A 23,221-nucleotide genomic window follows, 5' to 3' on the forward strand; every position below is an offset into this window, starting at 1 on the left:
TGCACTTTTTGAGAATAAAAAGGAAAATAAACAAGCAAAATGTATCAAGATCTGCAGACAGAACATAAAATGAGACAGCCTCTGCACATGCTAAGCAATGCACCCTCCCTTGTGTGTTAAGCAGAGGCTCCTGGAAAAAGGGTCAGCAGAAAGTGGTACAAGAGAAACAGGTCAGATAAGGGGTGACCTGACTGGTGAGAAAAGTTATGTCACATATCCAGAAATCAATGTTATACTTCAGTTCTGAGTAAGTCTGAATCTTAATTAGAGGCTTATTACCTCTTTGACACAGCCAAACAACATCTTAGTGTGAAATTAATAAAATTTAAAATTCTGTAATTATTTCTTTTATAATTTGCTAGCATTTGGAGTTGGAATGTGATTAGATGTTTATGGAATTGTAGGCGATAAAAGCCAAAATTTCCATTATTTTTTAATATTTTTAATGTTACTGGCCCGCTAGCCATATGTGTGACTAAACTTATATACTAAAGTAACTAAACTTATTGACCAGCACTGAACCCACTGTATCACACTGCCCTACTTACTAAGATAATATATCTCTAAACTGTATGTATATGTATTAGAATTATACCATGTATTTAAAAGAGTGAGAAATCATTCTTGAAACTTCCTTTATATACAACTTCAAAAGGAGAGTCTACCAACTTTTCTTGAATCTTTTAACCTCTGTGTCAGAAAATAAATGGAAGATCACAAGAGGACTGACTTTGGTGCAGTATTAGACACCCATTTCCCACTTGTGCCCTTTAGAATTGCTCTTCTAGTAATTAAATAGCCAACAGAAGTTTAAACCTTTCAGCAATTTAAATTAAAATGCTTTTTTAAGGTTCCTGAGTCAGCAGGGTTTCGGGAGAAACACAACTACTACGTTTGTGATAAGTATCTAGTTGGCACTGAACAGCATCAAACAGGAAACAAAAATCTTACTTGACTGTTGCTTGGCTGTGCCCTGGAACCACAGGACAGGAGAAGAAATGCTTTGGCCCCATAAGTGCTTCAGGTGCTCCTAGACGTGATAAGCAAGAGTTCAGCTGGTGCCAAACAGCCAGAATCCAGTCTATGGTCTTGCACACAGGATCACATGGAGGAGGCACTTTGCCTCTGAACTGCAGGGAGAAAAGATATTTGACATGGCATAAGACCAGAACTGCAAAGACTTCCCTTGAAACTCCAGGAAGGCTTGGTGCTATTTTTATTGCATGTGTTGCTATTAAAAGATCAGGAACAGTCAAGAACAAATCAAACCTTTTTATAGAATATATTGACATCTTGCTGTATTAAAACTTATTTTCCCAACTACACTTCAACATATATATCCTAATCAATCAACTGACATGCCTTTACTTTCTTGTGGGAAATGAAGGCAGAAATTTTGGTAGCAGTGGTTTTCTACAGTGTTTAAGATTAGGATTACAAGAGATATGTATCATATACAATGCAATGTATATGATGCAAATAAGGCATTATTAAAAAATGCCCAATTGCACTGAACAGGAGTATCTGATCCAGACATATGCCCAGTATGGATTTCCATATTGATTTTATATCTAGTAGCAGTGAAAAAAAGATGTCTTCCTCTAAGACGTGTGTTTTTAGTCTGCCTTGTTAAGGGCAAATTATTTAGTGCCAGAAAAATCTCCTGCTTCCTCTGACCTCAAATTACAGTCTTCATCATCCTAATCCTAGCATTATCCTCTGTAACAGCTTAAATTAAAGGAAGCATTAAAAGATACACGAGGGATAGTAACTGACAGCACTGAAGCCAGAGCCTCTTGATAGAGTCTATAGTTGAACTTAAAGCAGAAACACATTAAAACTGTTCCCATACAACCTAATGGTTCAAACTAACAGAAAAAAAGACCTTTTCACCTGAACACATGAATTTTATAGCATAAACAAGGTATCATAGTACAGAGCAATGATCTTTGAAATAGTCCATGGTTCTAACAATACATGTTTCTACTTTGCTGTAGAGTTTTACAACAGATTAATCTTTCTTCTATTTTTGACTTTGCAATCCACTATTTTAAGTCCTGTACCAACTGGCATTTGAGTTTACATATGGCACATGTATGTATTTTAAAAAATGTGCTACCACACTGGGCATTTCAATATTTAATTAGGGAAGATCCAGGAAGACACATGGCTTTTTTCTCCAAATAGCCACCATCTGCATATAAGCTTGAGAGAAATTAAACATTATGAGATTAGTACCCAAATTCTGTTCAACTTCAGTCAGAGGTAGGAGTCTATTCATAGTCAAATTCTAACCTATTAGACTAAGGATTTCTTTCAAGCTCCCCAAAAAATAGCTTGAAAATGACATCTGTTATTTGATGCTGCAAGTTCTTCTAGCCAAACCAGTTTGGCAGAGTAAGTCTGATGCAGCCTTTCACTATGAACAAGGCATAACTTAAAAAATATAATCTAAGAAAAGTAGTCTATTAAGAGTTTCATAGATTTCCCATGGTTCTTTTTTTCCATTCTGTATTTTGGTTCTAAATTTCCTCATTATTCTGGCTGAAATGTTCAAATGCCACACATTTCCTCTGCAGGATCTCTTTGAATCAGTAAGCCTTTAGAGATGAGAATTGTGGCAAAGGGTACAGGAGATGACATCCCCAAGGATAACCAAGACACATCCAGCTGAACACTCAAAACTGACAGTAGGTCTGTTGTTCCATAACAGGACTCTTTATTACTGGCAGTTTTTTCTATTCGTAGAACAATCTCCCTTTTTAAGCCTGTTCAAAACTGCTGCCAAGATTATTTTCCTTTGCAGCTGTTTTGATTAAACTCCCTCTGCCAATGTCTAACAGTGCCTGACTGTTGGTAATAGCTGCTACCACACAAATGGTATTCCAAATAACTTCTGAAAGTCCACTATTCCTCTTTAACCTACATCTTTATTTTCATTTCTCATTTTTGTTTATTTATGAATTTAAAAGACTTCCCATCCTTATTTTATTTTGAACTTTTGTTCCAGCTTCAACAGATCTATTAGCTCAAAACAACTTTTCTAATAATATAATTTGCCCCTCTTTTGATCTGAGAATCATAGAAAATATTTTTCTGCTTAAAACTTAGACAAAACACATATCTGACTATCTTATTTTAGATATTGAGAATAAATTCTTTATAGAAGAGTCTATGTATGTTTGTTAAACTGATTTTTACTATAATTCTCAGAAGAATGAAAGATGTTGAAAAAAATTAATGAAGGCTGTTTCATGCAGCTGACAGGCAACCAACTGTTTATGCCAATTAACCATGACCATACACCTTTCTGTGAGACCAAGCACAACACTTCCACATACACAGCCTGCATCTTCCCAGAATTAAATGCTTCTTTTCCTGAAACAACTTATCTGCTCTGCTTTTGGCATTACCATCATCCATATTTCACAGACCTGGTGATGAACATAACTGCTGAAGCTGATTTGAGTTCTTACCTTGTTTATTACTTTTCTCCTTAAAATCCTCTGAAGCAAGCCTCGCATTGGCTCCCCATCCCACCGAAGCTGAACCCAGCGGAAATGCTGCTGCACCAGCAGGTCAGAGCCATGAAGATGGCACTTGGCAATGGTCCCCAGTAAAAAGCAGTTCTCATGAAAGTAAAAAGCACCAGAAACTCCATTTGCTAAAAAGGAACCATAAAACACTTAACTGAAATACTCAAAGCCTTGACATTATTTCATAGAGAAGCAAGAAGCAGTGACATAATTAGAAAGGAGAAATAACCCACAAAACACCATAAATTAGCTAAAAAATATGGTATCTTTGTTAAGGACAACTATTTACAATAAAATATAAAAACTGAACAAATTACATTTTTCTCCCATTCCCTTTCTGCCATATATTACAATAAAACTGTACTGTAGTAAAAACATCTCAGCAAACCAAATTCTTTAAATACCTCTTTGAATAGTGCAGGGATTTTCTGAACTCCGATTCTCAAGAGGTGCTAGAAAATCTCCAAGTAATTCAGATAAATAAGCTCTCTCCAGATTTTCTAAAATCACAATTGTTGTCTTGTTTACAGGAGGCTGTTTCACTGGGATCAGACAAGCTGAAATACAAAAATCCTATTAATGCATACTTAGGAAAATTTACTTCTATTTATATATACAGAATTTACTGCTACAAGTGCAATGAAAGATTTAAATTTTTTTTTCCTTTTTAACTTATTTACAGGCCAGACAGACAAAGTTTAAAATTGAAAGCATAAAATCAAACAATAGAAAGAATATTATACTGTATATTAAGGAAAAAAACTGAAAACTATGATTAAAATAAATTCCTGAAATATCTGTAATAGGATCTTCATAGATAGGAAAAATTTCAGTACACTGAATATAAATACAACAGAAAAGATACCAAAGACATCTTCAAACATTTGTATCATTTGCTGTACTACAGCGTAAACTTTTAACATGAACTCTTTATATCATGTAGTGATAAAAGATTTAAGAATAGTCCACGTTTGTAAGAGACTTTATCATTCTATGAGATAGTAGAATAGTTTTCTCTTCAAACTTCCTTCAATATCTTTAAGAATCACTCAAATAATCAGAGCTAGTATGAGGCAAACCTAGTATCAGCTGAACCTAATAGGCATTAAAATGACATCTCTGTATTTTTTAACATTTTAAATATTTTCCTTTAATTTTCCTGATTTTAACATCTTATTGCTTAAAAAATACACAGCTTTGCAAGTGTTCTTGCAACACTAAATCCCAGGTGAATGCTTCTGTAACATGGACATAAATATAAACACTTATCTTGAATATATTGTGCCCTGCATTGTTTCACAACCTTTTGAAGGTGGTACTAACAAAGGTCATTGAAGAAATTGACTTAGTAATTAAGGCAAAACTTACAGCAACTGATTGTATCTGATCACTGCTATTTAGTTGGGGTTTCCTGACTATTACTGCCCTCTTTTATTAAGAGGCTACAGCTTGAAAGGAGGGAGGACAGGTACCCTCTCTGTGTCTAATGGATTAATTTAGAGGAGAAATGCTCTCTTAGGAAAGGAGATGTAGCAGAACAGTAGGGAAAGAAGCTGGCAGAAAAATGAGAGACACAATCAGAAGCAACATGCTGAACTGCAAAATCAGACTATTAAAAAGAGTGTGTTGCTGACACAGAATAAAGCATCCAAAAGAAGCAGCTTTCCTAAGAGACAGTGGCCAGTAAACAAACCAAACTACGAGTGACATTCCTGCCTCCAGGCCGAGCACCAAGGCCTGGCTGACTTCTGACTAAATGGTCTCTTCTTTCCCACCAATGCCATGGCACTTTAAGTGACATGTGGGACTGGCACAAGCTATCCTGGGAACTGTGACCAGGATTTCCTTGGAGGAAAAAACTGCTGCAGACTGCAGTTACACCAGGCAGTAGAGGAACAAACAGAACAGAGCACTGCATAGCATTGTACAGCCTGACAGGATGGCTCTGCTTCTGTTCGTGAGCACACACAGTAGACCTTCAGTTCTGATTCAGTAGATCTGAACCAGAGCCATCAACTTTTAAAGGATCATAAACAAAGGGAAAAAAGAATGAGACAGAAATTAATATTTATAATTACTCGTTTTATTTAAATGGCATGAACTTTTGAAAAGCTCCTTATTAGGAGCTCTGTTGTGCTCAGCTCTCCCTCAGTTTAGACTCAGACAACTGGCCCCAAGCACCTGAAAAACTGGGTTCCATTAAAACATGCCATCCATTATGCAAAATGGTTTTACGTATTTCTTTACTTTGCATCATTAAAAATTTTCCTACAAATCACCAAAACTAGTCTTTCTGAAATAACCTTACCATTACTGATGAACAGTTCTGCAAGTTGCTCCTTGGAGAAACCAGCATCCACTTCCACTTTAACAATCTCACAAGTAGATCCTGCAGCCTCTTGCTTTTGCTGTGTTGAAAATTTATATATTTGGTGAAATAGTGAAAACTCTGGTTTATGGACTAATTCACTTGATATGTTTGTGCAAATACCTTCATGCAGGCCGCTATCTGATATGCTATATAATCTTGCAAACTTCCTTCTGGACCATGGAAAATGACATTACGGTATTGTTCAACCTACAGATGGATAAATTTAAATATTTATTTCATAAATAAATTATTCTTGGAATTCAGACTTGGATTTTTTTTAACCTAGATGACACAATCAGCACCTAGAAGACAAAACTGTTTGATTTGCACTACTGGAGTTGGTAATCCTTACTATACTAGTTTCAAAGTAGACATTATTTGCATACAACATCTTCAAAATATATTGATAAATTTATATCCTAATTTGTAAAACTACATAGCAAGGTATTTTGTTACAACAGACTTTAAAACTTAAAACAGTCATCTGGAAGAATAAATTTAGTAATCACAAATATTTTCTTGATCTTGAATTAAAATATATACATCAGAAAGATGTCAAAATAATCAGTTTAGTCACTACTAAGTTAAGGATTGAGACTGAGGACTTCATTTGCAGTAGAAATGGGTTCATGTAAGGGAATATACTCATATCTCTGCAATCTCTCAGAAATATGATTTAATACAGCAGAAACCTGTGGCACATTCTCCTGACAACATATTATTTTTACTATCCAAGGACACAGCAGAAAGCTGCACAAAGCAGGTTCTAAATTAGTTCTGATTTGATGCAATGTTAAAAGAAATTATCTATGAAAGTTATCTCATATTATTCAATTATTCTTACATTTTGTGGTATTAAATAAGGTGTGTTACTGGAGATTTCTACCTAAGCTAGTAATAAAATTCACATCTCAAATAATTGCTTATGTGAATGTTATTCTAATTTACTTTCCCTTCCAAAAGTGGAATAAAATAAATTTGGAAAGCAATTAAGACATCAGAGAGCTTTTAATATATTTTTTAAGCAATTCAGTTAATCAGATAGCAGCTATTTAATGAAGAAAGTTAATGCCCTCACAAGACTAAAGTTAAGGGTAAATTTAGGGGGAACTTTATTTTAAAATAGCTTTCATCCAATTAAATATTTTGGAAGGCTTGATGTTCTTTCACAGAGCAAAAATATCCCAATTTTAGTCAACACTATTACAGAAGTATTTCAACAAAAAAAATAGCATGCAGAGAGAAGCAAGCTTATTACTGACCAGGCGGAGATAATTCTCAAGTGTCTGAAGATGGATCATGGATGCATAAGTCACACTGTTTAAACAGCCTTCTTGAGGTCCTTAAAATGAGACATAAAATGACTTTGGTGACTTTCTCATGTTTACATGCATGTCTGACTGAGACATATGATTTTCATGCAGTATTCTACAGTTAACTTTTATAATTAGAGGCTATGCAAATTGAAATGCTGAGTAAATGAAAGACATTTATCTAGCACCACAGATTCATGGGTATCTATGACATAAGCAATGTATATACTACTATATGGCTGAAAAAGGCAGAAAGACTTTTATGTGCAGCATATTTTCTGCCCCAGAAATACCAGAAAATGTTGTAGACACTTTAAAATCTAGTTGAACAGCTAAACAGATATGATGTCTCTGAGAATCAAGCAACAATGAACATCAAAACCAGTAGCAAATGACTCTCAAATGATGTATTTCATATGGAGTATCTTAATATTCAAAACTGAAAAATTATGACTTGAAAATTACCAAACAAAAACACTGTGATATGCTCAGCTCTACTGTTCTTCAAAAAGTCCCATGGTGGCTGGGAAAAAATCTGACCTGTTGACCATGTAATGTTTCCTGTTAAAAAAAAAATAAGAGAGATATTCCTTGTATGTATATAAAGTGTCCTATACTCAAGCATATTCATTTGCTTACAAAGATTATGTGCATACACTGACAAATTTGACCAACAAACCAGTCCTGTGAGATGTACTAAATCATGCTATCATTTGATATACAACTGAAGTCACTAGTATCTTCTGCCAGTTGAGATACAAGTTAAACAGTTAGCCTTTTAATCTTTACATGTAAAACAGAATAATTTGCCCAGTCTAATGTGACCAGGGTTCAGTTTTGCTGATGGGAAGGTGAAGGAAGGAAGGAGATTTAAGATGAAGTACATGGATTTTCAGAAACCTATACAACTGTTACTAAGACCATCACATTTTGGCCAATTTTGCATAATTTTAAAGATTTCTCTTTTGTACCTTTCTAAGTGAAGTTATGTAAAACAGTAGTTCTGTTTACCTATGTTGGTGATTTACAGTCTGTATTTACTGTATATTCTGGATGCACTGTAAAGAAACAATGCAGGCTTTGAACTGCTTTGTAGGACCACAGAATATCCTGAGTTGAAAGGGACTCACAAGGATCATAAAAGTCAAACTCCTGGCTCTGCACAGGACATCCCAAGAGTCACATGTACCTGAGAGCATTGTTCAAATGCTTCTTGAACTCTGGCTGGTGCTGTGACCACTGCCCTGGGGAGCCTGTTCCAGTGCCCAAACACCCTCTGGGTGAGGAACCTCTTTCTAATATCCAACCTAAACCTCCCTGACAGAGCTTCAGGCCATTTCCTCAAGTCCTGTCACTGGTCATTACAGAGAAGAAATCAGTATCTGCCCTTCCTCTTCCCCTCATGAGGAAGCTGTAACTGCAATGAGGTCTCTCCTCAGTCTCCTCCAGGCTGAACAGACCAAGTGACCTCAGCCACTCCTCTCACGGCTTCCCCTCAAGGCCCTTCACCATCCTCATGTCTCCTTTGGACACTTCCTAATTGCTTTGTCTTATACTGTGGCATCCAAAACTGCACACAGCACTCAGGGTGAGAACTTAGTTTCACCTGACATATGGATTTCTCCTCTGGAGTACCAGAAGTACTAAAAGACTAATTAACATAGGGCCTCGTGATCTCCAAGATTATATTAAAGCACATAATTAATTGTTCCATAGACACAGCTAAAAGTAAGGAATGCTTTCATGACAGCACTGTTCCAAGTTTCATATCTTATATTAGTTTTTCTTAGTCTACGCTTTAAAAGATGCAGTAATTCAAAGATATTTTTATCTTAGGAGATTTCACAAATTCAAGAACAGCCCCAAGTTTTGCTTTATCATGAACACCAATATTGATACCTAGTTTGACAGAAAGTATACTGCTTGCACTGAGGCCAATGTTGGATTCTGCAGCACTATTAAATGACAGATCTTCCAGGCTCCTCCATCCATCAGAAGCGATTGCTTGGAAATGGTTTGTCACTGCCTGACTCACTGCTTTTGAAAAATCATCCCATGACGTCTGCTTGCGGATATTTAAAGCACATATTGTATCAAATTCCTCTGCACCACAATGGACTGCTTCAATGCCACTGACTGAAATCCTTACAGGTACATTAAGAGCATCTGTTGAAAAACAAAACACCAACTATGAGAAAAACTGTAAAACTCAAAATAATCCCATTATTATCAACCAATAACATCCATTATTACAAAGGAAAGCTACAAAATAACTCCTGCTACAAAGAAACAAATGGTAAAGAATGGCACAGATCGCCATCACAAAATCAGAGCAGTGAAATGAAAATGAAATGAAAATACCAAGGTATCTATAATTTTTTACAAAAAACAGTTCAGTATTATTATGCTTAAATAACAGGAAACAAGAAAAAAATTACTTAATCTTATATTTCCTCTTTATAGACTAATTACTTATAAATTAAGACAGATGGTAGGCAATATCTCAATTTTTCAGTTCATTGTGTTTATGCACATTTTTTTCTTATCAATGTAGGAAATAATTTTCTGGCACTAGTGCACGAGTGGAAAACACAGCTGAGCCAAACATATTTAAATAAAAAGCTAAGAGCTAAGACAGAAAATGCACTTGAAAGGGTATATTTGATTTGCTACAGAGCAAATTGACAAAATGTTAAAAAAGGAAATTTATAGGCACATTCCAGAAACTATTAAGTATTTTACATCGTGCTCTTTGTAATACAACTCAACAGAAGCAACAGCCTCTGAGGATCATTTAGATGACTAAAAATGAAAACTATCTTCTAATTTTCATGCTGAACAATATATTTCAGAAGTTGTTAAATTAAAATTAAAATAATATTTTTAAAAGTACACCATAAAACACAACCAATGTAAGATTATTATGAAGTCTTGCAACATGATCTATTTTTCCCTTTTGTGTCAAGAAGACAGATCTTCAGCTGATACAAACCAATGAAATTTTCCTGATGTCAGAAAAGCTCTGATTTAAACCCACTAGCCTACCAATGGGAAAAGATTACTCAGAGGCATCTTTCAGATGTGGAATTGTGAGAAATGCATCAAAGGCTTGCCCTTCTGATGGCAGGACCTCAGGGAAATGAGCTGTGAGGAGTACAGAGGGCTCTCCACAAGGAAACAGGCCCCTAGGACAGAGGTACAGAATATGCCTCAACTTCAATGCATGTGACCTGCAAGGCATAGGGGGCAATCCTGGCCCCAGGGTTTCACATCTGTCAGAGCACAGATCCTCCTGTCCTAAGTGGGAACCTTCCTGGAGTGTGAGGAAAGTAGAGAATGGTACCCAGGCACCTTACTCAAAAAAGCAGTCTTGGCTTAAGGAATAAAGAAGAAGAGAAGGGGAGGCCAAAGGTTCTGACCTGATAAAAGCTGTTGGATTAATGACAAGCATGACCAGAGACACAGGGTACTAAGACTGATGGAAATAATAGAAGCATTAATTTAACAGGCTGCAGATTTAGCCATCAGAAATTTGTTTCAGTCTGATAAAGATGACTACGGACGAGTTTCTATTAGAAAGTGAGCTGTATTCCCCTCTGAACCTGCAGTAAAATGGTAAGAGAACTGGGATTTAAAATATCTGAAGAGGAAAATCAGAAGCAGCAGACATAAAACTTCCTCAATTTGTTGATAACCAGTGAACTTAACCACCCACATCCCTATATTCCAGAAGACAAACACAAAAAAGGAGTGAAAAAATAGAGAGCATACAAATCTACAAATGCCATAATTTTAACCATGCAGAGAAATTTAGATATCCTTCTCTGTATCTGTAGATACAGATATATATATAGATTTATACAATGATATAAAAACCACAAAACTAGTGAGAGGATGAATTAAGTTCTGTCTCAAAAAACGCACAGATGAGCCTGCTCTAATGAGTTTTGAGAAAACTTACAGAGAAGGAAGAAGATGACAGGTTTCAACGGAAGAGCAATCTTACAGAAGTTACTGATGCTGTAAAAAGGAAGTTCTTTGATGTTATCTCTAAGACACATTTGAAGAATCAAACAAATAATCCCCTCACCAATAAGCGACAAAATAAACTATGCTCAAAAAGGAGATTCAGATATGACCGGATGATCATCTTAACCTGAGGGAATTTGACAGCTACCCACCACTAAGTGACTGCAAGAATTTGAAGAAAAGATAAGAGGAGGGCAACAGCTTTTGAAAAAGTAATTACTAATATTAAATTCAGAAATTATAAGAGAATATGGACATTTGCAAATGTACAGTATGTATCATCTTTTAAAATGGTTTAGAAACAAAGACATGAGGAATTTAATAACCTCCAACAAAATTTTATCATATGCTTTTGCAAAATATGGAGACTAGAAACTTGCTAGATCAAAGTAATTTAATATTGTGGTGCCAAAAGAGTGACAACCACCTTTTTCATATTTCTCATTCTTGCCCCACAAGTTCTTTACTAAAAACATTTTTATGTAGTGCTGATAGCATTTACTTACTTAAGTTTTCTAGGAGATGTTTGCAATCATCAGTAGCAACATCATGCACTGTTCGATTACACTTATCTTTTCTCTCAGCCTCTAGTCCACCATGGCTACAAAGGATTTCTAGACAGTTCTGCAAAGGTAGGAACTGTATTATTTACTTGTCCATTTGCTGCACTAAAGCATTCTACCAACATTGAGTTAGGTTCCTAATTAAAATTCTTACACATGCATTTCCAAAGACAATCAGCTACAGAATTTCTAAAGATAAAATGATGTTTCTCAGAGTTGAAAGCCAGGAGCAAAAATATTTTATAGCAGACTTTAAAGTCTCAAATAATGACTATAAGAAAGCAGAACACAGAGAGCCAGGGTTCTACAGTCTCTAAGCATCAAGTTTGATTAGCTGAATTAGGAAATTCTTACATCTGGCCACAAGTTTAGGTAATGATAAGGAGACAGAAACCCAGCTATTATCCTGGTTTGAACATCTTGGTCTCAATATTCAAACAACACTAAATAAGCAATTCTAAAGCTTAATACAGACTATTAAATGAATCTATTTAGGTAACAATCCATAAAATCAGTTTCCACTTTATAATTCACCAAGCAGGAGTTTCCATCATGACTGACACCTGAGTGGAACACAAAAAAAGGAATAATTTTAAATCACTTTGCAAGCCTCTTCTTTGGCAGAAGTTCTGCAAGCAGAAACCTGAAATTCTGCAAGCATCATAAGAATGCAGTGATATAAAAATGTATTTTTATTAAGTCAGAGCACGGACATCTTGTGGATGACAACATGATGCCCTCTAAAAATGTCATATGCTCAACAAAAGGGAAAATCATTGAAATTAGAAACAAGCTATTAGCATATAAATTTGGATTGGTAGAATCATTCTGTAACATGAAAAAATATTCAATATAAAGATCCTCCCAAGTATGTGTGAGATAAAAGAATTCTCATAAAACCATATCCAAATTGATTGATCAACAATCAGAAAAAGGATCAAGTCCTTGTTTCTAATGACCATCATTCTGCAATAACACAGGCAGCCACCATGAAAACTTTTTCATCTCAGATATGCTTTTAAAGACACATCCATATTGTAAAAAAAAGAAACTAATGGAAATTATACTAGCTAATACTGTATTGATAATGTTTGGGGTTAAAATAGCAGAGAAACCAAAGCTTAAAAACACAGAGAAGCAGCTATTGAGTATTTTGATGTGGAATAGTGGCTAGTTGCAGGTTGACTACTTTGTAGCTATTCTACAGAAACTTTTGTCAGCGTATCTGACACTCTCAGACCTTTCATAAATATAGTGCTCATTCAAGGTATATCTGCCTGTAAGGTGAAATTTTACCAGGCTGTAGTTATAGCACCTAGAAGTACTTTAAAAATTGTTTAGCTCACTAAGCTTGACAGAAGGATACAAAGCCAAAAACAAGCACATATTTTCTTGACAGGTTAGTTTGTTAACAATATCTCTCAAATAGAAGCAATGAATAGCAAAACAGCAGAAGGCTGAGGACTAAACTATGAGGCTGAAAATGGGAAGCAAAGCAGGAAGAAGCGGGGACAGAACAAAGAAATAAAGCTTATTTTCTTAGTAAAATGAGGATTTTTGTTGTCTCTGCTGCCTATGAAATAACAGCTAAGATGTCCTAGCAGAATTAATCTGTAAAGAATGGCCCCCACCTATCTCAAAACAAGAGGATGCAAGTGCCAGCACTGCTTAAATGCAGTTATCATGCACTGGAATGAATGACATGCAGTGTACATAATGGATTAGAGCACAAAGTCGAAGTGTTAACAGCACTTGGACATGGCTATTAAGCTTTTTTAGCTTTTAAATATCCCAAACATATCTCAAATCAATCAATGCATCAAATCAAATACAATTTTATAGTCTCTGCAACATCAAAACTAGGAATCTGATTGCCAGCTGTGTATCATCTTCATCACCAAGAGACTCCCCTCAACCCCAAATGGAGATCTTATTAAGCAGTTGACTTAGAATGTGCTTAGAAACTCAAACCCTGGAGTTATTAATGAAAGACATACGTGAAGACTTCCAGTGTCAGACCTTTCAGAGAGATCACTAGTCAAAGTAGTTTTAGACAGAAAATGAAACCTAAATTCAAAGTTCCTGAGGATTATATTATTGCAGAAAGAGCCAACGTAGTGCACATTATTTAGGTATTTGCAGATTACAGCAAGTATCTTAAACTCCATCTAAATTCGTATGAGTGGAAACTGGAATGAGAATCTGCATCTGCCTAACAGACACTGGTAATGGAACACTGACCCTTTGTAATGCAAATGCTAAGTAAGCAGTGGCTGTCCCTAAAAAACCTCATAACCTTCACTGAATCTTAAATCTGGGTCTATTTTGAGCATATCTATTTTGAATGTAAGTTTATCAGGAATAAAAGCAAACATAATGAAGGCATTGAACTAGGCATGAAAACGTCAGCTGATTTTTGAAGTCTTGGATTGTATTTTCTTAAAATTCACTCTTCTGTGTTTAGCACCCTCTATTTTCTTCCTGGGTAAAAAATTTCCCAGTGAGATCTGACTGACAGCTACCATATTAAAAAAAAAAGTCATTTGAATGGTCCATGTTAGAAGTGTACAGCTTCTGATGTCAAGAAGTAATATTAAATTTCCAGAATTCCTCCTGTTTGTTATCAGTAGGACCTGTTAGGTCATCCTGCATGTCATCAGTTATCCAAACTTCACAAAAATGTTTCATTGCCCGCTAAAAAGGCTGCTGAAAATAACAAATTAAACAATGTATGTCTGCACAAATCTGGTTCTCAAATTTCTTCTTCTCCACCCCTTCACAGAGGAAAAATTGTTCCTAGTGAAATGATGTCCATCTAATATCTATAAGCACATGACATTCAATGAATTGGCATTCAGGGTGGGATTCATCTCACCTTAACTTTGAAAATCTCAAGTAATGATGTTTCCTCTTTTTACTCATGTCCCATAAGAGGTAGACATTTAAATACAATAATTCACTCCATCTGACACCTAGATTCTGGGACAAATTGTCCTCTGGAGGTCTATCTCTGTCACTGTTAAATCAAGTTGGCCTATAAACCACATAATAGACTTAAACTTGACATCTAAGTTGTAATTCTTCAAAGATAAAAGTATTTATTTTGCCTAAATTCTAGTTTCTGTAACTTGTTCACACAGACTAACCTTAAAGCCTTTTGATGCTGCTATATGGGCAGCAGTCCAACCCTCTTTGTCAGCATGGTTGATGAGATCTGCAGAAACAACAGGCTTTACTCTACTGCTATAGTCATCTTCTCTCTTCTCCAAATCACAGTAGTCTGAATTAGGCTCTGCATCCATCAAACAGTTCCCATTGTTTTGCTCTCCATAGTACATAAGGAGCTTGAGACTTTCAACGTTACCAGAATCCACTGCTGCGTGAATTGGTGACCAGCCATCCTAAAAAAGAAGCCACAATAAAAAAGCACACTGCCACCAAACACACAGAAAATTGTTTGCAGACTTATATCAGCAAAGAATCTGAATGGAAGGCTCTGTCTGGAAATTAAGAAGACAATCAAGAGTGACATAATAATCCTTTGGGAAAACAGAGTTGATGGTATGTGTTTTGGATGGAAGAAAGGGAAAAAAACACAGAAGAAATAAAATTTTACGCCTTTTTCCAAGGACAGTCCAACAGATAAAATCTTCAAAATTTTAAAAGAGTCTAACAGGGCTTACATACTGTTAGTAAACCGCTTCCTTCCTGTGCATCAAACAAAAATGATTCCAACTACCAATATTGCTTCATGCTGCATTAATCCATTTATGAGTCAGTTTCACAGTGTTGACATCACAACTTTCATTCCAAGTCAAATATATTTACTTTCCAGTTGCAAAATAAATGAATGATAAAAGATTTAGTGTAATATTTACAGAAGGAGGAGAATGTTCTGTGAAGCTACTACTCTGTGCTGTATTTTGGAACAGTCTATAACCCACATTTATTGTCATAAGAACCTACTGACATCACAATCATAAAAAAACTTTAGGAAAGCACTTGAAAAAGGCAATTATGTAGGCAATTTTGAGACAGTCGTCCTTCCCTTCTCCTCTAGATTTGACATTTTTTTGGCCGTATTCTGTCATTTGTGATATATAAGACTGTCTACAATACTGGCAAAAAAGTTTTGGGGTGTTGTTTCTTCAAGGACACCAATAAAGCATGGTAACATAAAAAGTGGAAGCATTTTACAAATCCAGTGCTGGAGAAATGAGCAGCAAATTGCCAATGGAATCTGAAATGTGTAAAATTGTATGAAAGTCACATCATTTAGGAGATTTTAGACAATCTACAGTTAAAAAGACCCAGAAACTATTATGAAAATAACAAAATACTAATTTCAAATTATATGGTTTATTTCAGATTTAAAGAAAAGTTTACATAAATATTTTAATGTCTATATTCAGTACTATACAAGGTACTGTTTTAACTTACACTGGTTTTTATTGTTCGATCCGCTCCACCTTCCAACAACATTTTAATACAATCGTTATTTCCATTTTTACAGGCCAGGTACAAAGGTGTCTGTCCTCTTTCAGCAGCATGGTTAATATCAGCCTGATACATAATTAATAATTCTGCACATCTACAGCAAACAATAAAGCAATAAAAGTGTCTCATGTTAGACATGCAACGCCTCTTTATAACTTAAGACATTTAAATATTTTAAATAAATTATTAATTTTACAGATACAGATCTACCTGTGAGCAACCCATATACACAAGTATAAAGGATAATTTTGTACATAGGTATAAAAACAGACTACTTCAAACATGTAAATCTTAAACTTCTGTAGCTGCATTTAAAAATTGTGAATGTAAACCACTCAATTTCACAAGACTGCTAAAAACTTGATGACAGCTGCTTAAAAAAACCATTCAGCTGAGCAAAAAAAGAAACACATTTCTGACTACTGGTATTTAAAATAGAATTGAAAAGGGAAAAAATGAAATGAAGGACTAGGATTAGCTATACCAAAATGGACACTCATCTAGGGAAGTAATCTGGTGGGGCAGCAAAACAGCTTGGCAGTACCTACCATTCAGTAGGTACCTGAAGAGAGGCTACTCTGCAAGGATGGCTTGGGTGTTTTGCTAGCAGCTGGGTTATGGAGGAGGGAAGATTAGATAGAGTGCTGAAGAGCAATTCACTTGCAGTTGGCATTCAGATCCAAATTCCTCTCCTTCCTCACAGCCCTGTAGCAGTAGGTCCATTTTTTTCCCAGTTCTTGTGCCAGAATTGGTTACCTTTCCCTTCCCCAGCCTAGATTTTCAACAGCACTTAAGACCTTGCAAAAATCTTAATGCCAGTCAACTCACTCTGCAGTTCAAACTACTCTGCACTGTTAGCAAAGATAAGGTCCCAGCTTTCCAGCTCAATATTTATCAGTCCGTAAAAATAGAGAGCATATCAACAATAAAGCCTCAAAGCAATTAGTGCAATGCCAAATAACTACTGATTAAGAGACCACACTGTAACAAAATATACTATGACAAAATATTTAAACCAATGTAAGGGATATATATAAGAATATAAGTAACTATATACTAAAAAATCACAAGTATTTAAGAAAATAGGTTTTGATATGTTTTTATCCAGTCAGAAAATCAGTTAAGTTCAAGGTAAAATGCACAATTTTAGAGAAGAGTAAAACAGATAGCATTGATATGAATTACTTATCTATGTTTTCCAAAAATGTTCAACTGAACAAAAAAAATAAAAAAAAAAAAACAAATAAAAACAATGGTCTTGCCTTAACAAACGTTAGGCATACATCCTAACCATACAGTCACAAAGTCATCTTAAAAAAGGCTCACAACAAGACACTTCCACACAGCAATTCAAGATCTGAGTTTTAAGTCTGCTAGGTTAGAAATATCTGGTTTGATACTCTACATTATATTTGGTGAATCTTGAAACTCTACATCGAATTTCCACCTCAAGTTCAGGGTCATCTTGGCCTGGATCACATGGGAAATGATTCTGGAAGTTTCTCCTAAAATTAGTTACTGGACCAGCCCCAAAAAACTCGATTTTTTTTCTGACTACATAACTAGGGTTAGAATAACAGTATTGTCTTGGCTCAGGATCAAGGTTAAGGAAGTTGTCACAGGGGACTGGTCATCAAGCCTATGACAGACACCTACTGTGCAACTGAGAGCTGTTTAGTGCTGTCACTAACCCCACATTAGGAGACAGACAATACTGTTGCCCCAAATTCCACCTACTACAGATTTTCTTCTGTGCCTGAACTTTGAGGAGACCAACAAATCAGACAGCCTGAAGCATTAGTAGTCTTTCTGACATTTCTGGCTAGCCCTGTCATTCCATGCTCAATTTTACAATTCAACTCATGTTCAGTATCTGAAAAAGTAAAATCAAAAAATGTGTTTAGGGATATCATATTACATAAGTAAGTCTAAGATAAAAAGAATATGAAGTCTGCAATACCACAACACAGCTGATGATACATAGCAAAGTGTTGTGAGGGTAAGTCAGGGAAATAAACAACTTCCTATTTAAATGAAGTGTTAAGATATTTATTTTAGTGAGAGAATATGAATACAAAAAATTAAAGTTTTAAAAAACTTTGTTTTGTTGTGCAAGGTATTTGATTATACATTACTCAGTAGAAACCTCAGATGTTCATTTGCCTCTGAATATGGTAGTTTTCTATGCCTGAAAAAATCAGTGCAAAACTAATTTCCTTCTTTCTTTGTTAACCCTATGCTATGGCTGGTGACTCAAAGAAAATTAAGAAATTCAGTGGTATGATGCCCAGTACCACATTGTAATTGCTAAGAATACATTTTTAGCAACCTTAAGAGCTGAAATTAGAAAGAAAACAAATAGAAAATATTAAAATCAGAATGGCATAAGAATATGAATTTAAGTAGATGCTTTTAATAAATTATAGTTGAGTACATTTTTACATAAGAATGCAACAATAATGTAAAGATAATAAAAAATTGAGTAACAGCTGACACGCAAAATCTTAAAGGCTTCACTTACTTGACATGTCCCTGAGCAACTGCTGAACACAAGGGTGTAAAGCCATTTTTATCAGCAGCGTCAACTTGTGCTTCTGCAGCCAGCAGCAATCTCACACAATCTATAAATGGAGCAGAACCATGGAATGAGTCAACAAGATCAGTCTTAAAACTGTGAGAGGCTAAAGTCTGCTCAAGGGGCAACAATCAGCCAGTCTTTTGGACTGCACATCACACCTTAGGGGACTGAAATAAAAGCTCAAGTAGAAGTTTGCAGGAGAGAGATGAGAATGGCCTCCCATGGGCATCACCACCCTTCCGCAAAAAGGGCTTGGCTTGGGTTCTGCTGGGATTCAAATACATGCCCACCGCAGGCATCTCCCACAGTATTGGCTATTTTACCTCCCAAGTGGGGAATCTGACTTATCCAGAAGTCCCTAAGGGCATCACTGCCTACTGGCAGTAGTGACAAATATGACAGCCACAGGGGAGATGTTCACAAGCCACACAGACCTCAAGCAACACACTGACCAGTCTTATTTTACGGCACTGACTTGTGATTGCAATGACAAATAAAATAAGCTGAAAAACTCAAACCTCCCAAAACCATTCCCATTCATATATTTCCAAAACCACATGCTAAAAATAGTACCAGCCTGATTCCATCATCCCTACAGCTAATTTAAGATAATTAATTACATAGTAATTAGACTGCTTTTCATCCACAAATTGGAATATCATTTGATGCAATTAACTTTGAAGAAAACAGTTGATCTGTTCCTCATTCTTGAAATTGGCTCCAGACCAAAATAAAACAAGTCTTTTGTAATTGAAACTACTACTTGGAAAATAAGCTCAGCTACAACACCAATTACAAACTCCTGACCTGATTTCTGAGCAAGCTTAATGCATGCTGTTCTGGCACTCAGTAAAATCCTGAAGCCAAGCTTTGTTAGTGAAGTTTAACTCTAGATACCAGAACCAAACACACATTAAGAATAACTTGGATATCAGAAAAATATATTAAGAACTACTTATAAATCTGACTTGTCTACACCATTTTTCAATGTATTTATTCCTGCTACAATTTTTTCAAATACTAATACAGATGGTGTGGATTTGATTGAATAAATAATTTAAAATTAAGAAACAAGATTCTAAAACACTCTAAGTAATTATTTTGTAAAAGAGGATTCTTTAATTTTGAAGTAAGTAATCAGATGTGATATTATTTTTTGGTGTAAAGTTGGTAAGTTACCAGGACTTGATCTGTAATTTTTTTTTAAGTCATAAAGAAGCTCTCTGTTAACTAACTTATCAAGTCCTTCCAATTATAAGATAGCATCACTTAAAATAAAATTATATTTTCATTCACTTTTTAAAAGAAGAATACTCTGCTAAGAATGACCTTTTTTTTTCTTCTTTCCATTGTCAATCCTGGTCCTATATTAAATGATTAACTTGAAAGTACAGATTCCTGCTTGACCTCCTAAGATACTTCTAAAGTTTATGAGGGATGTTGAAAAAATTTTCATCTAGAAATTTCAAGTATTTCAAGTATCTAGAATACTCGGCTGTTTATTCATAAAGCATATGTTAGCCATGCAAAAGCCATGAACACACACAACAAGACTACCTGTCTAGAAAGGCATGGTTAATTCACACTTATTGACTGGTAGATCATTCAGGTGGTAGGTTATGTCTGTATAAACGCTGTTTCTGATGAAGCTTATCTCTGTGAAAATACCGCTTCTGAAAATAGCTTTTCATTCTTAGGGATAAGTGTGACCATGAGGAAACAGAGCTACTTGCATAAGGCAGAACATGTGAGCTGGTAAGCTCCACATGACCTGTTCTGGTGGCATATAAAGTAAAAGAGCAATTATCTCCAAGATGCCTGGGTCTTCTGGGTGGATTTTTTACTGGGATTTGGAGAAGGGTAATTTGGGTCAGACCAGGTTCATTCATCTGGTTCACTCTGGTCTGCCATAAAAGTAATAAGCAGTGGGGAGAACTCGATGGAAGGCCAGGCACTAAACAGACATTGGTGTCACTAAGTTATAAGTTTTGGTCATAGCAAAAGCAAAACATGGAAGCAAATTAAGACAAACACCTGGAGACTTTACTGCTCTCCACCACAGCTGGGTAGTTAGTTCTTCCAGAGTGATGGCAAACATCATGCAGATACATCCGTGGCTTGACAAAGCTGACTCCATGTAGCTGTATGTCTCTGCACCTCACTCCTTTCTACTTCCCACACCATTCCAGTTTTTTTCTATCAATCAGGGTGCCACAGCCTCCAAATACTCAGGATAGAAGAGAATCAATTATACTGTAAATGCACATGATTAGCACATAGCTGAGTCCAAAGGATATTATTTTCTCCCCATCTCTCAGGTTCAGGAACTCTTACTGTTTCATTCTGTCCTTCTCCACCTCTTTGTGGTGGAGAATGGTCACAATTCGCAACACCATACAGCTATGCAGATCTATTAGCTAAGAGAACTACTGCTATTAAGTGCACAGTAGACCTGAGGTGGTTCCTTCTTTGCTAATGGTAAAACCAAGGCAGTCTGACAAGACAACCTGTTCAGCTATCCCAGTCTAGTGGTTAAATCATGAAATTGACAGTTTCCTCATGTCCATTCAAATACAAAGAAACTGTGTATTTTTAGGGTGAATTTCTCTCTCTCAGACCTACAGAATTAGGGACACTGTGTGCTGGAAACAAAGCATCTGCTATTAACTTCATGTGCTGCAAAAACCCTCTGCTGCAGCTCTCAAAAGGCAACTGTTTCCAAACAGGAAAGCTACACATTTTGCAATTAGGATAGATTAGGACAGAATATTTCAGTGCTCTTTTTTTGTGTAACTCAATTTTTTCTACAGAATGGGCTGAAATCATTTAACAGCTGCTGCCACCATGCTGGTTACAATGTGCTCTACCACGCTCTAGTTATCTACACATCTCAAATACTGCATTTCTGCACTCAAAATGTGTAGGGAACATTCAGTTTCCACTCTTCTCAGAATCTCTGAAACATGGCTTTTCTGAAGGGAGGTACTCATGCTTGCTTTGTCAGTTCTAAAGTTACTCTTTTCTCCTCGTGAAATCTTCTCCAGGAGAAATAGGAACATCTGGTTAGTTGACTTAGAAATCTCAAAATCCATTTAGTCAATAAATCCACTTTAAAAATATTCTCAATAAATTAAATCATGGTGTGATCACCCACCAGTGTAGGCTTGTGTTAAGTTTTATGGTTAGACTGAACTGTTTTAAGGGTTTTTCCAATCTAAGTGACTGTAAGATTCTATGGGGAAAAAAACCAAAACAACAGAAACTTACCATTGACAACACAACTCAATACATTGAAAAATTTGAACAATAAATTATTTTATCCTTAAATTCACAGCAGTATCATTTCTTTCCACCTGGCTAGTTAAGGAGAGGTATTAGAAAGGACTTTAAAAAGATTTATTTCTATACATACATTCTTAAGCCTACATAAATTAGGTAAACTTAAAAGTCTCCACTTTGAATTGCTACATATATCCATTCATTTGAGAACAAACTACAAGTAATGAAAAAGGACTATATATATACATATATAAAAATATATTATTATATAATAAAGTTAAATGCAAAAATCTTTCTCCAAAATTTTTATAGATCTATACCTTTCAACTTTCATATAATTTATTAAGGAGACATCAACACTGCTGTTGTGTGATTCTCTCATTCAGAGTTCATACACTCCATTTAGTGGCTGAATTGTGATTTGTACAACCAAGTATTTTTCACATCCTGTCAAGTATAAATAGAAGAGCAACACTATAACCTCTGTAATACAGTTTTTATCTCAAAAAATAAAACATACTAAACAATTACAGGGTGCATATGCATATGTTTCTTTTTATTATTGTGTTTCAATTATTGTGCACAATTCTATCAAGTGTCTTTCTCATTTGAAATTTTGACAATAAAAAAAGGAACCAAATTGCCCTTGCTGTCAGTAGGAGCTGTTCAGTAGCCAAAAATCATTTGCTTTGATGCAATTTTAGAATAGAAGATGAATAAAGAAGAATTGGGTCAATTATGATCTCCCACAAATATTAGCAAAGATAACTGCATGTAAGCCTGGAAGAATAGACCAAACATCCATTTAGTGAGGGGAGAATAATAATTCCACACAATATAATTAACTTGGATTCTTAATACTGCAGATAAGTTGAAAAAAGGAAAAAAATCACCAAAGGGAAAAAAAGGTACTCTTTCACAATTTTAAAAGTTTTGGCAACAGGAAAGAAACTCAGGTGAAAAGTCCCAGATGTTTCTACAAAAAAATTTAAAAAAACCCCATAGCAGCTAGGAGGCAAAGACAAAATAAATCATTTGGAACAAGATAAAAATTC

At 35.5% G+C, this 23,221-nt stretch overlaps 1 protein-coding gene across 2 annotated transcripts in view; it reads right to left on the reverse strand.

The window, feature by feature from the left end:
• The window catches only part of CTTNBP2 (cortactin binding protein 2), a 77,895-nt gene that overhangs the window by 11,343 nt on the left and 43,331 nt on the right, over positions 1-23,221 (reverse strand). For both annotated transcript variants that reach the window (XM_058804953.1, XM_058804954.1), the window contains 12 exons: positions 18,831-18,930; positions 16,253-16,403; positions 14,959-15,213; positions 11,756-11,873; positions 9,120-9,386; positions 7,686-7,781; positions 7,170-7,249; positions 6,028-6,114; positions 5,845-5,944; positions 3,941-4,093; positions 3,477-3,664; positions 952-1,130 (listed from right to left, as the gene is read on the reverse strand). In XM_058804953.1, the coding sequence (XP_058660936.1) occupies positions 952-1,130; positions 3,477-3,664; positions 3,941-4,093; positions 5,845-5,944; positions 6,028-6,114; positions 7,170-7,249; positions 7,686-7,781; positions 9,120-9,386; positions 11,756-11,873; positions 14,959-15,213; positions 16,253-16,403; positions 18,831-18,930 (1,774 nt within the window). The remainder of the gene's footprint in view (positions 1-951; positions 1,131-3,476; positions 3,665-3,940; positions 4,094-5,844; positions 5,945-6,027; positions 6,115-7,169; positions 7,250-7,685; positions 7,782-9,119; positions 9,387-11,755; positions 11,874-14,958; positions 15,214-16,252; positions 16,404-18,830; positions 18,931-23,221) is intronic.

The sequence above is a fragment of the Ammospiza caudacuta genome, chromosome 5 (assembly GCF_027887145.1).
Source record: "Ammospiza caudacuta isolate bAmmCau1 chromosome 5, bAmmCau1.pri, whole genome shotgun sequence".
NCBI lineage: Eukaryota > Metazoa > Chordata > Aves > Passeriformes > Passerellidae > Ammospiza > Ammospiza caudacuta.